The following is a 13,083-nucleotide window of genomic DNA, read 5'->3' on the forward strand; positions in this document are numbered from 1 at the left end:
AGAACCCAACCACAAGGCCGTCTGCGTCAAAGCGGCAAACATGGTGTGACAGCAGAGGAGGCAAAACTGGCCTGCATGTTTCCCCTTTCACCCTTATCACATGAGGGGGCATAACATCTAAAGAGGGTTAAGGTATCAAGATGCACACGTTCATATACATTATGTAGCTCTCTTGCAGAATTTTATAATTCCATTCTGACCATATTACATGGCAATACTGAACTGGCTGTTTAACTTGTTCTTTCTATATATATTTAAAGTATCCAACTCCTAGATGATGGGGGGGGGGGGATGGAGGCAGAGAAGAGAAAAAGAAGAAGAAAAACTGACACACAATCTTTTTCCCCTCCTCCTCTAGAAATCAGATGTGTTGCAGATTTCCCACTTGCAGTCTTAAATGGCACTTCCCTGAATGAATGGATATTTCATTTCTCCTCATCTTTGCATTTCTGAATGGTTAAATATTTATTGTATTATGCAAGGCTCTCTCTTTTTTCTTAAGGCTTTTGATTTATTTTTAGCAGGCTGCATTAATGTCACAGCGTTCCAGTGGCCTCTTCATCATGCAGAGCTGTTTCAGAATGTAGGAACCTAAGAAGTTGCTTTGGCTTAAACCATCTAAGCTCAGTACTGTTCACACTGATTGGCAGCAGCTCTCCACGGGTTGTTTATTTTTTACCTAACTGAAGATGCTGGGGATTGAACCTGCAACCTTCTGTGTGCAAGGCAGATGTTCTACCACCAAGCTGTGGCCCCTTCCCCATTCCAGCAGCAGCACTGCCCCACCTCCTTTCCAAATGAACCAGTTTTGTCCTGGCTGTGATTGACGCATTCCAATGTACCTCTAGAATGAAAGCATCTAAGTGGCTCATTAAACTAGACATGTACTGTCAGGGACAGACAGCCTTAAACTAAGTGTCCTCCTCCATTTGTTCAATTTCTGCATATCTTATTTTTACATTTTTCTACAGTATTTGTCACAAATGAGAGCAAAGGGCCATGACTCAGTGAGAAAGCACCTGTTTTGCACGCAAAAGTTCCAGGTTCAGTCCCCAGTATCTCCAGGCAGTGTTGGGAGAGCAGCTGCCAGTCTGTGTAGAAAAAAACTGAGCTAGATGGGCCAATGTTCATTCATTCATTTGATGTGTATGCCACTTTTACACACACACACACACACACACACACACACACACACCATCCTCAAAGTGGCTGACAACAAAGAAACAATGCATTTCAAACCAACATTACAAAACAGTTTTATAGCAAAACAATAGCACAGTAACACTTTCTTAATAACATAGCAAAACAAAAATATAACAACATACAAAACTGAACACATTTTGATACAGGAGAGGGACTGTGACAGAAGTTGAAATTCAACCACACTTGGAAGGGATAAGATTCTCTACCCCTGCTGTAAGGTAAGTTGAAGTATTATTGCCCCATATTGCAGGTGGAAGGACTGAGGCTGAGGGAGAGAAAGAGAAGTGTGGCCAATGCTGTGGGATGTAAACACAGGAACAGTCAATGACAACATTCCTAGAGTGTACATGTTAGAACATGGGGAGGGATGTCTATCTAGCAAGCAGGTAAACTTCCTGGGGACAGACTTCCTCTGCATGTGACCAGAGGTGGGTGTGGCCTCACCTGTGCAGGTAAATGATAAAAGCGCAGGGCAGGGCACTCTCTCTCTGCCATCTTCCTTCGATGAGGAAACATCTAAGCATGCTCTCTTGGCTCTCAGCCAAGAGAGGAGATAAGGACTATCTTGCTACAAGATAGATTCTGAATGTATGTAACCTTTTTAAGCTGTCTGCCTTCTGGGATCATATTGTGAACAGAACGTGAGTAAACTCTTTTATACCTTTATGAAGACTGTGTTGTGTCTTCTATTTTAAGAGGGAACAAAGGGGAAATTACCAGAGTAATTATTATAGAGGTTCTAGCAAACCTGTGCAGACGTTACCGTTGTGAACTTAAAGGGGAATGTCTATAAACTCTGCTGATATTTTGGGAACTTGTTAGCACAAGTTGGATAAGGATATAATTAGTCAATATATCCTCTCCTGCACCCCTGAACATTCCCACAAATGCCGCCTAGTGAGTTCATGGCAGGGATGAGATTCGAACGAGAGACTTCATGATTCATAGCTTGGCTACTCTGCTACACCAGCTCACACAATCTGATCTGATCACAATCACTCACATGTCCCCTGCTCATGATCACCACAAATACTCATAAGTAATAAACATGTATTTATTTGTTTCATAAAATTTACACACCGCTTGGCTGTAAAACAAACAAACCCTCAAAGCAGTCATTTGAATGTCAATGCAACGCCAGCTGCGCAGAGAAGTATTTCTAGGTTAACTTCACATGAGAAGTCATACACTATTTGTTTCAGCTGCTGATGGGGCAGTTGAATAGATGGCTTGTGGAATAGTTGCATAGATGGGTGCCCCTGAAGCCCCAACTTGACTGTCTGGGTTGCCTGTCCTTAAAATCACACTTGCCTGTGTTGTTGTTTTTAAAAATTGCTTATCAGCATGTAGCTCAGTGGCAGAACACCAGCTTTGCATTCAGGAAATGCCTGGTTCAATCCCAAAAAAGCATCTCCACATAGGCCTGAGAACATCTTGCATCTGAAACCCTGGACACCCTGTTCCAGTCATGTAGACAACACTGAACTCAAATAGACCAATGGTCTGAAACAACACAAGGCAGTCTCCCAGGTACACAGAATCTACAGAGATCAGTCATTTTCAGTTAACCGAACAGAACACGGCAGCTGTAAGGGCGCATTACATTATTAGCTGGGAAAACTTGCTAACAATAAGGCTGTAAAGAATGACAAAAGCAGACAGGGAAGGGAGAACTTCCCACAAAACACTTTATTAGGGCCATAAACAACTCAGCTTCATTTTTTTGTACAAGCAAGAAGGAAACGAGCCAACACGTTGCTAATACCCCCATCGCTGCAAATTCAGAAAACCACCCCAGATGGCTGTGAATTCAGACAGGAAGGATTAGTGTGCTGTGCTGTGTCAGGGGTGGCTTCTGTGTGACTCGGGTTCAAGTCCTCCCTTAACCATCCTTCATTCATGGTCACACCATTGCTTAGGGGTCAAATAAGGCCAAGTCTCTTTACTAGGATGAAGCGGTCGCCATAGCAATCAAGAGGACTTCCTTCTAGGAATTAAGACTAGGCTGTAGCCTAATAACTGTGTCAAGGGGATGGAGATGGGGGAAGCTGTGGTCCTCCAAATTGTGTTGAATTTCTGCTCCCACCAATGTTGACCCTTGGCCATGCTGCCTGCAGCTAATAGGAGCTGGAGTCCAACATTTGGAGGGACACACTGGTTTCCCAGTGCACAGCATCCCATTTAAATGCTTAACCTATTAAAATATTTGCAAATGACCACATTTTATGATGTTAAAGACCAATCTCAGAGTTTGGGAGGGCCTGCTACCCTCCTGATTTTGAACATTGGGAGACAGCAACTATCCAGACTCCTGTATAGTCATCCTGTGTTTTGGCTGGAGCATAAGGATCTTAGGAAGCTGCCTTATATTGCATTGGAGTGTCAGTCCATCTAGCTTAGTACTGTCTACACCGACTGGCAGCAGCTCTCCGGGATTAGAGACAGCACCCATTGCCCATCCTACATGGAGATGCTGGAGGAGACTCTTGAGAGTCCCATGGACTGCAAGAAGATCAAACCGCTCCATTCTGAAGGAAATCAGCCCTGAGTGCTCACTGGAAGGACAGATCGTGAAGCTGAGGCTCCAATACTTTGGCCACCTCATGAGAAGAGATGACTCCCTGGAAAAGACCCTGATGTTGGGAAAGATGGAGTGCACAAGGATAAGGGGAACAGAGGACGAGATGGTTGGACAGTGTTCTCAAAGCTACCAGCATGAGTTTGACCAAACTGCAGGACGCAGTGGAAGACAGAAGTGCCTGGCATGCTCTGGTCCATGGGGTCATGAAGAGTCGGACACGATTAAATGACTAAACAACAACAACATGGAGATGATGGGGATTGAACATGGGACCTTCTGCATGCAGAGCAGATGCTTTACCATTTAGCTACAGCCCTGCCATTTGCCGCTGTGATGCAACCACAAAAACAGGGAACCATCCAGGGACCTTTGGACTCAACTCCCATTAGCCCCAGCCAGCAGGGTCAATGGTCAGGGATGCTGGGAGTCTGGAGTCAACAATATCTGAAGGAGCACAGGTTACCCATCCCTGCTCTGCCAGGAATGGCTAATTTGTGGCTCTCCAGATGATGGAATACAACTCCCATCATCCATCAGCTATGCTGGTGGAAGCAGGTGGGATCTGGAGTCCAGTAACCTCTGGAGCAGGGTTTCCCAAACTTGGGTCTCCAGCTGTTTTTGGACTACAAGTCCCATCAGCCCTAGCTAGCAGGACCAGTGGTCAGGGATGATGGGAGTTGTAGTCCAAAAACAGCTGGAGACCCAAGTCTTGGGTAGTTCTGTTTGACCACAAATATAACTCCGGGGCATCTTAATAGATCTACTATGCAGTGCCCCTTTGTAGGCTAGAACTTACTTCCAGTTCCATCAGATTATATCCTCCTCCTCCTGCACATGTAACACATTCACCTGGGAGAAAGCTCCGTTGAACTTAGTGGAACTTACTTCCGAGTAGCTGCAACAGCTGACTAACAGCTATAGAAGGTCCAGGTGATTTTTTTGTGTGTAAAAGCAAATGGCACCGAGTGAAGCCGCCCGGGAAAGAGGAAATCGTGGAGATCCATCACCTCTTTCCTAGGACTAGCTTATGGGAGGGAGGGAGGCTCGGGGTCGTTGATGGTTTGGGCGGCAATCCGGCCCGCCTCTCATTGCACGGAGCAGCCGCTCGGGTTCGCGGCGGCCGTCTGCTTCCCCCTGGTGGCCGGAGAGAGGGAAGCGCCTGAGCCGCGCAGGAAGCGCTGCGCTCTCCGAGCAGGGGCAACAAGCGAAGCTTCGGGCGAGGTGGCCGACAGGCTCCGGCGCGCGGCGGCGCCACCGGGTGGGACCAGGTAGGTGCGGCTGGCGGGGCGCGGTGGGGGCTCCCCCAGCATTTTGGCTTTGCAGGACTAGAGTAAGGCTGAGCTCCCGCCCGGGGTCATTGATCAAGAAAGACCTGGGAGCAGGGAGGCGCCCGTAGCCCTCGGGGGGCAAGGAAGGGGTCCCCTCTGCACCAGACAGTCTGCTGGAGGCAGCTGGCTCGCATCGTACCGCTTCGCGCGGCGCCCGCTGTGTGGACAGGGCAGGATGCCCCCTAGCGACCCTTCGGAGCATTGCAGAGCTTCCGCCCCCGCTGATGCTGCCTTTCTCTAGCGAGGGAGAAAGGCACTCTGCACATGCTCGGTTCAAAACGCTTGGCGGGGTTGTGGGAGACGGCTGTGCAAAGCTTCCAAGTTCCAAGGAAATCCTCAGTCTCTCAACTCTGTAACTTGCGATTGTAATCAAGTGTCTCTGATCATAGTTGGCAGAGTAGGAGACTCTTAATCTCAGGGTCGTGGGTTAGAGACCCATGTTGGGCAAAAGATTCATGCATTGCAGGGGACCTCGTGGTCCCTTCTAACTCAGAGCATCTCTCACTTTCCTAAGTGAGCATAGCCAAGGCTGAAAGGCAATGATGCATGGGAGCTGTGAGCCCTTGAATTAAAAAGATTTGTAGCCAAATTGGCATTTGGGAATTGGGAAGGATCGGAGCAGAGTGTTACCCACCTTAAGCCTCAAAGGTAGGGCGGGGCATTGGCTCTCTTAATGTACTCTAACTATTCCTTAACACCACTGGTGCACGCAAAAAGTTCCAGATGCAATCCCTGCCACCTCCAGGTAGGTCTGGGGGAAACCCCTCTGAAATCCTGGACAGCTGCTGCCAGTCAAGATAAACCAGCCTCTCCCATCCTGATGAGTTGCTTGGGACTCCAACTCCCATGAGCCCCAGCGAACCTTGATTGGAGCTGATGGGAGTTGCAGACCAAAACATCTGGAGGGCACCAAGCTGGGGGAGGTGGGCAAGATGCATTCCTCAAAGCAGCACTGGCTCACCTATGAGGCAAGGTGAGGCAACCACCTCAGCTGGCAGGATCCACAGGGGCAGCAGATCTGGTCTCCAAGGGATGCATTGCCCGCTGCCGCCACCATTGCAGCTGTGGTCCACTCCTTGGAGGCCAAATCAGCCACCTCCCTGGTGCTCCTGATGTAGATATTTTCTCACAGAGCATCATTTTGTGGTTCTTCTCAGGTGCCAAAGTGTCCTGGGCCAGCCTTGCCTCAGTAAGTTGTCAGGCAGCAGTTCTCATTTTCCCTGACCCAATGGTCAGGCTGGTTGGGGCTGATGGGAGTTGGAGTCCAACAACATCTGGATTTCCACATCTGGATTGGGCAACATCTGGTACAGACAATACTGAACTAGACAGACCAACTGGTTTGGTAGAAAGTAGCTTTGTGTGCAGTCATATTAGTAATTAGACAGGATTAGAATCTCTCTCCATGTCTTTCCTTTGGAATCGGTTCGGAATTCTTCTCTTAAAATCCTCTTTTTCTACCACCATGTCAACTCACTTTTAAAGTCCATGATTTGCTCCTTGTTCCATAGCCAAAGCTGAGTGTATTCTGTGCTTTCAAAATAAAAATCTGCAGCAAGACAAGCATAATTCTGCAAACAGTATTCAAGCGCAGATTTATAAAATATACATCCAGTGGTCTGCTTTGTATTTTGCTTGATCCTGTACATGTTCATTGAGCTGAAAAGCCCTACTGTCATCCATGGGACTTCTTCTCAGGTGAGCAGGTATTTGACCACAGCCTTGATGCATTCTGTTTTCTGAACGTAGCTTAGCTTTTGCAGTCTTGAAGGCTAGAAACTTATTTTCTGAGGAAACACCGGATGTATTTACTCAGGGTGATGAACTGGTATTTGTATGCAGTGAAATTGCAGAATTACAGGGTACACACAGATCTGTACACATGCAAAAATCTGTCTGAAGCTTTTGAGGATGTGGGAGACCAGGCTTCACATCCCCACTTGGCTATGAAACTCACTGGGTAACGTGGGCCAAACACGGCCAATCAGCCTAACCTACCTCTCTCAGGGTTGCTGTGGGGATTAAATATGGAGGGAGGGAGAACCATGCACACCACCTTAAGCTCCTTGGAGGCAAAGGTGAGAGACAAATGCAGTGTAGTAAATAAAAAATACACCTGGTTTCTTCTCTCCATTCCCTCCCAAGGTAATGGAATCCAGCTCCCCGGCGAAAGGCCGTCAGCTTTCAGAGACTACGAGGAGAGGCCTGTGTCGCTGCTGCCGTCGCAGACACTGCTGCTTCTGCTGGTGCTGCTGCAGTTGCTGCACATGGTAAATGCCTCTGCAGGGCTGAGTGGGAGCCCAACTTATCTGGGTGTTGTTATTCCAGGCAGAACCCAAATCCCACTCAGTCCATCCTCACCCCACAGTCTATGCAACCTCTCTCCACCCTTTCCAATAGTCCTTTCTCAAAGCCTACCCTTGACCATTAGGGCAAATGGGGCTCTGCCCACCAACCTCAGTCTGCCTCCAGCCAGCCCCACCTGCCTGTCTTCTTATTTGCAACCAGCCCAGGGAGTGCCACCGCCTGCCACCTTCCTCTTGCTTAGTCTCAGTGTTGCCCCTGTTGAGCTCAGCAGGAAGGAAGAGGGGGGCAAAAGTAGAGTGGGTTGGCGCCATCTGTCATTATCTCTGGCGCCACCTACTGTTGGGTTCCCTGCCCTCTGTCCTATCAGATCCAATGGGCACCAGCCACCATGCTTTTGATGCACAGCTGCTTAGTCCCAGTTACAGATGCTAAAGCCACGTCGGCTCTGCCAAGTCCCATTTCCTATAAAGACCAAATACCTCCTACTAACCAGTCCTGAGGAGAGATCATATTTACCAGCAGGGATCTTTTGCCTTGTTCCTCCATTGGCTAGCAGAAAAATGCTCTCCTTCTGTTGTCTGTTGCAGGAACCGGTTGGCAAGGAAGAGACGGCGAGACGGCGTGGGATGTAAAGTGTCCAGCATCTCCAACCTGGAAAGCCCATTAAACCTGGAGGAGAGGTGGGCCAAAGTACCTGAACTTACTATGGCCAATTCCTGATCCAAGAAGGTGGCTATGATACCTTTTGAGAACCGTGCACCTCGCTGCATGTGTTGTTCAGTGGCTTTAAAAGGATCCAGACACATTTGTGGAGGATAAGGTTATCACAGGGACTGGGGACTGGATCCAGCAGAGGACTAGATCCAGCTGACAAGCTGGATCCTTACTCCCACCCCTTTGAGATCCACCTTTGACTGCCATGCTGAATGACTGATTTCTTGCAAGTGGCTAACAGTCATGATGGCTGTGTCCACACTGTACATTTAAAGCACATTCCTGTTGGATGTAATCTATTACTACAGTCAAATGCAACATTCCTTATTTCCCTAGAGTGGGCACAAGCAGGGGGACATCCAGTCAGTGTAACTTCCTGTTCCACTGGTCCCTGAAGCCTCCTTTCCCTGCATGTGACCTGGCAGATGGGCAGGGCTCTGGCTGACGCCATAAAAGAGCCAATTCATGCAGTCATTTTCTCAGATGTCTTTTGTTCTCTCTCTTCTCTTGTCTGATCTTTTACTGCCATGTTGCTCTCCTGCAGCCATTTTGTTATCTCAATGTAAATTTGCTGTCTGCTGGCTCTCAGCCAGCAGCACGAGTTCAGTCTCCATATGAGATAAACTCTCGGTTTGTTTGTGTAATTGGTAGTAAAAGCCTACCTTTCAGGGATCAATTTATGATCTGAAATGTGAGTAAACTTTTTGTTACTTTACTCAGAAAGACTCTTGTGTCTTTATTCTTTTAAGAGGGACAAAAGGGGACACCAGGAATAGTCTTAACTAAGAAATTCAAACAAAGCTGCAAACTAGCTCCCAGCTATATTCAGGGGAATCTGCTCTGCTACATCACTTACTAGTGTGAGTGAAGGAAGGATAATACTTATTCAATATATCCTTTCCTACTATCCTTAACATTCCCACAATTCCCTCCCGCATAGAAACCTGGGAACTGTAGTTTATGCCTCACAGTGCTACAGTTCCCAGCACTCTTAACAAACTACAGTTCCCAGGTTTCTTTGCGGGGTGATATGTGCTTTAAATTTATGGCATGTATGCAGCTGCTGTGTCCTGAACAGTATACAGAGTTGTACCTTCTGCCCCAAGAACAGGAGGAAAAAAGAGCTCTTCTACAGCAGAGCCAGTGTGGTGTAGTGGTTAAGAGCGGTAGACTCGTAATCTGGGGAACCGGGTTTGTGTCCCTGCTCCTCCACATGCAGCTGCTGGGTGACCTTGGGCCAGTCACACTTCCTTGAAGTCTCTCAGCCCCACTCACCTCACAGAGTGTTTGTTGTGGGGGAAGAAGGGAAAGGAGAATGTTAGCTGCTTTGAGACTCCTTCGGGTAGTGATAAAGCGGGATATCAAATCCAAACTCCTCTTCTTCTTCTCCTCCCATTCCCACCTCTTGCTTTTCAGGCTCACAGCGGAAGAAGCTGCCTCTTGGCAATGGTCCTTTGACTCCATATTGACCAGTCCAGCCGGTCGGCGCATATTCATGGAGTTCCTGCAGACTGAGCACAGCGAAGAGAACATGTCCTTCTGGCTCGCCTGCGAGGACCTCAAAAGGGAGCAGAGCCCAGAGGAGATCTCGGAGAAAGCCAAGAAGATCTACCTGGATTACATCTCCATCCTCTCCCCTAAAGAGGTAGGCTGGGTGCAGCATTGGGGTGTGGGAGGCAGAGCTATGGAAAGGGACACAGTGGACCAAGAAGCAGCTTTGCAGCAGGCACTCTCCTTCCTTTTTAAAATTTAATGAATTTGTGGCATTTCTAGCGGAATGAACAAATCACTGCTATTCCCAACACTTATCCAGGCAATCTGTTAGAAGCACGCTGTGAACCCACGGTTCAATCAGTCCACAAATTTAAAATAAATAAATGCAAACTGCAGGTGATGAGGACCTAAGACTGGCATGAGTAGCCAGCAGCCCTTCTGATGTTGTTGGACTACAAATCCCATCAGCCCTAGCTGTGAACTTATGCCACGTACATAATTAATTGCATAAACCATGCTGCCATTACATGATTCCATTCCGTTCCTTTCAGTACAAAGGAAACACATTGCAAATGGCAGGTGGGTGTGACATAATCTATTTTGTACCATTTGCCTAAGACTCCTTGATCATGAAGGAGGTTTTCCCAGGGTGAGGCTCACCCATTGCACTGCAGGTGCGTGGATCTGTGTGATTTCCACAAAGCATCCATAATTTCTACTCTTCTTTCCATTTTTTATGGACTCATCCGACATCCTTACTCCAGGAAATGCAGAGATGAGTTGCCTGCACACCACCTCTTTTCCAGAGCCGATTCTGCCAAAATGAATTGAGACAGCACCCTGTGTGTGTGTTTGCTTCTTCTTGCAGGTCAGCATTGATGCTGCAGTGCGCGAGACCATCAACAACTCCCTGCCGTCTCCCGGCGCTCACATGTTTGATGAGGCACAAGCGCAAGTTTATGCTCTCATGCACCGGGATTCCTACCCCAGGTTCCTGAAGTCCCCTCTCTACAAATCGCTGGAGCAGAGACTGACTATGCCAGTTGCTGACACCTAACCCAAACACAGGGACCCCGGGTTCAGTTCTCGAGATGCCAAGTCTTCAGACTGCCTACTGCTTGGTGACAAGAGATCCTTGGAGGGTTGAGGTGTACAGAACAATCTGTGCGATATGAGCCTCTTCCTCCATCTGCTGAGTTGTCCCATACAGCCATGTACTATTCCATCACTGGCATTTACGTACAGCAAATTCAAGGACATGTTCTAGATGAAGGGGTGAGATCACTGCTTTCCAAGGCGTGGAGCCCAACCAGGATGTTCTAGAGCGCAGGTTTGGTTCTAGAGACCACACTTAGAGCTTCATGGGATCTAGACAACAACACCTCTTCGTGCTGGAGGATTCGATAGGAATTGTCTCCTACGGGTATGGAGGATTCAAGAATGTGGAGCCAGCCTCTGATGGAGGAGGGATTTGTGGAACTGGGCTTTTTAGCATTCCCATCATGTGGTGGTTTTGTGAGGGAAGAGGTCTGAGCTCTAGGACGATGCCAAATGAAAACAAAAACCTTCTTTGCAGACATTTCCGAGTCAAAGTAGCCCTGTTCTCTCCTTACCATTAGACGTTCTCATTGGTCAACATTTTGGCTAGCAGAAATGGCATCGCCATTCTCAGTCGAAACTGCATGTCGGAACTAGACAAGTTAAAGATAAGCATGGAGGCCCTAGTAAGAGTTACATGCAAAAGGCCACAGGATGGGGGTGGGCAGGAGACGCCTTTCCGTGCTTCATAACCTACCCAGCCCCCAACTACACTCCCCCCTTTTTTGGGAAGTCCAAATGTTTTGAATGATAAAAGTAGGTCATATTATACAGTACAAAAAAACAACATTGCATTTTCCACATTGTGATAAACATAAATTATTTTCAGTTCTGTGATCCGATCAGAAAACAGCATGATTGCACAAGGGTCAGAGCCCTGGAGGGGGACGCCACAGCTGCCACTGGAGGGCCAAAGGGTTTTTTTGGAAGACCAAAATGCTCACTGAATCACCCCTATCTTCCTGCCGAGACTCTCAAAGAAGCCCAAGAGATGATGGGGCAGCGCTTTTCTCTGCAGAAGCCATGCTGACTCTTCAGCTGCCAGGCTTGTTCTTCTATAATGCTTAATAATTCTAGCTTTAATCGTTCTCTTCACCAAGTTATTATGCGAGATGGAAAGTAGATTTATAGGTTGGTAATTTCACGACTCTCGCCTGTAAACTGGTGTTACACAGACTGCTTTTCAATATTCTGGTAAATAGGCCATTTTTAGTAAAAAGGTTTTATTTTATTTTTAAAAAATCCAAGTTATACTTGAGGTTTTTAAACTCTTGGATCTATGCCATCCTAGCACAATGACTTGACCATAGGATGGTAAAATTGGAAATGATCCTGAGGATCATATATTCCAACTCTCTGCAATGCAGGAATATGTTGCTGTCCCATACGGGGATCGAACCTGCAACCTTGGCGTTATCAGCACCATGCTCCAACCAACTGAACTATCTGTAGCAATTAGTTGCAGAGCTTTGGTCTATCTTAATATCCTTAGCCATTATTATTTGACATACTTCTTTTGTAAACTGGATGGCTACCCTCTAAACCACAGCTTTGCAACCTCGTGGGAGGAAAAGTAACTTGCAGAGGCCATGTGGGGCATAGCAGCAATAGGTTAAGCACAGACCCCCACACCTCCAAAATGCCCTAAAAAACAATTGGGGGGGGGGTCTAGTTTATGTTGCACACCATTGTTAGCCAAGTCTGGGTTCCAGCTGCTTACTCGCCTTTTCCATCCCACTCCACCTGTATTTTGTCTTCCTTCACTTTCGCCTAAATTTTAAACGAAGTCCTTAGCTGTGACGATCTAACACACCGAGTTAGGGGTGGAGGTGGAGGCTCCTGCCACTGCCTGCAGATGGTGCTGCTGGCGCAGCTGCTTAGTATCTTTTGTGGGTAGACACGGTGCTTCACTTCAGTGATCGAAAGGGCAAAGCTACGAAGGATTGGCATCGCTGCTCTGTACGAAAGCGCAGATGCGCAACGGAGCTGTCAATTATCTACCTCAGTGTGGCAAAATAAGGGCCTAGCATTCAGGGCCTACAGGTTGTATGTTGGACCCAAGCTGTAATCTTGACCGCTTTGTAAGAAATAAAGAAGAGAGCCATGTGTGGCCCCTGAATGCAAGTGGCAGGTGTCCCTCCATTTTGTTTCTCGTGTAGTTTCTCATTTTCAGCTGCAGACTTTTAGCAGATGGGCGATTTCCTGTGCAATGGAGCTCTCTTTCTTTCTTTTTCTTTCTTTCTTTCTTTTCCTGCCTTTCATCCCTAGATCTCGGGACAGTTCACAATATAAATCCATCCACCCAACAGAGGACCAGAAAGTTTGGATTTTTATTTACTGTTTCTCAAGGGGTACAAT

The 13,083-nt window shown here is 47.4% G+C and overlaps 1 protein-coding gene across 1 annotated transcript; it reads left to right on the forward strand.

Annotated features, from left to right (window-relative positions):
* The first annotated feature begins 4,954 nt into the window (after positions 1-4,954).
* LOC310684706 (regulator of G-protein signaling 17-like) lies at positions 4,955-12,849 on the forward strand. Its single transcript, XM_083456184.1, has 5 exons — positions 4,955-5,052; positions 7,258-7,382; positions 8,007-8,099; positions 9,550-9,778; positions 10,496-12,849. The coding sequence occupies exons 2-5, from the start codon at positions 7,261-7,263 to the stop codon at positions 10,682-10,684; spliced, it is 633 nt and encodes a 210-aa protein (XP_083312310.1). The 5' UTR covers positions 4,955-5,052; positions 7,258-7,260; the 3' UTR covers positions 10,685-12,849.
* Positions 12,850-13,083: the final 234 nt, after the last annotated feature.

The sequence above is a fragment of the Podarcis tiliguerta genome (assembly GCF_965153285.1).
Source record: "Podarcis tiliguerta genome assembly, chromosome: 8".
NCBI lineage: Eukaryota > Metazoa > Chordata > Lepidosauria > Squamata > Lacertidae > Podarcis > Podarcis tiliguerta.

Excerpts from the sequence above, each read along its gene's own strand:
- LOC310684706 (XM_083456184.1), top strand. The coding sequence starts at position 7,261 with ATGGAATCCAGCTCCCCGGCGAAAGGCCGTCAGCTTTCAGAGACTACG. Across the intron at positions 7,383-8,006 it reads TGCTGCAGTTGCTGCACATG|GAACCGGTTGGCAAGGAAGA; the intron begins GTAAATGCCTCT and ends TGTCTGTTGCAG. Across the intron at positions 8,100-9,549 it reads CCATTAAACCTGGAGGAGAG|GCTCACAGCGGAAGAAGCTG; the intron begins GTGGGCCAAAGT and ends CTTGCTTTTCAG.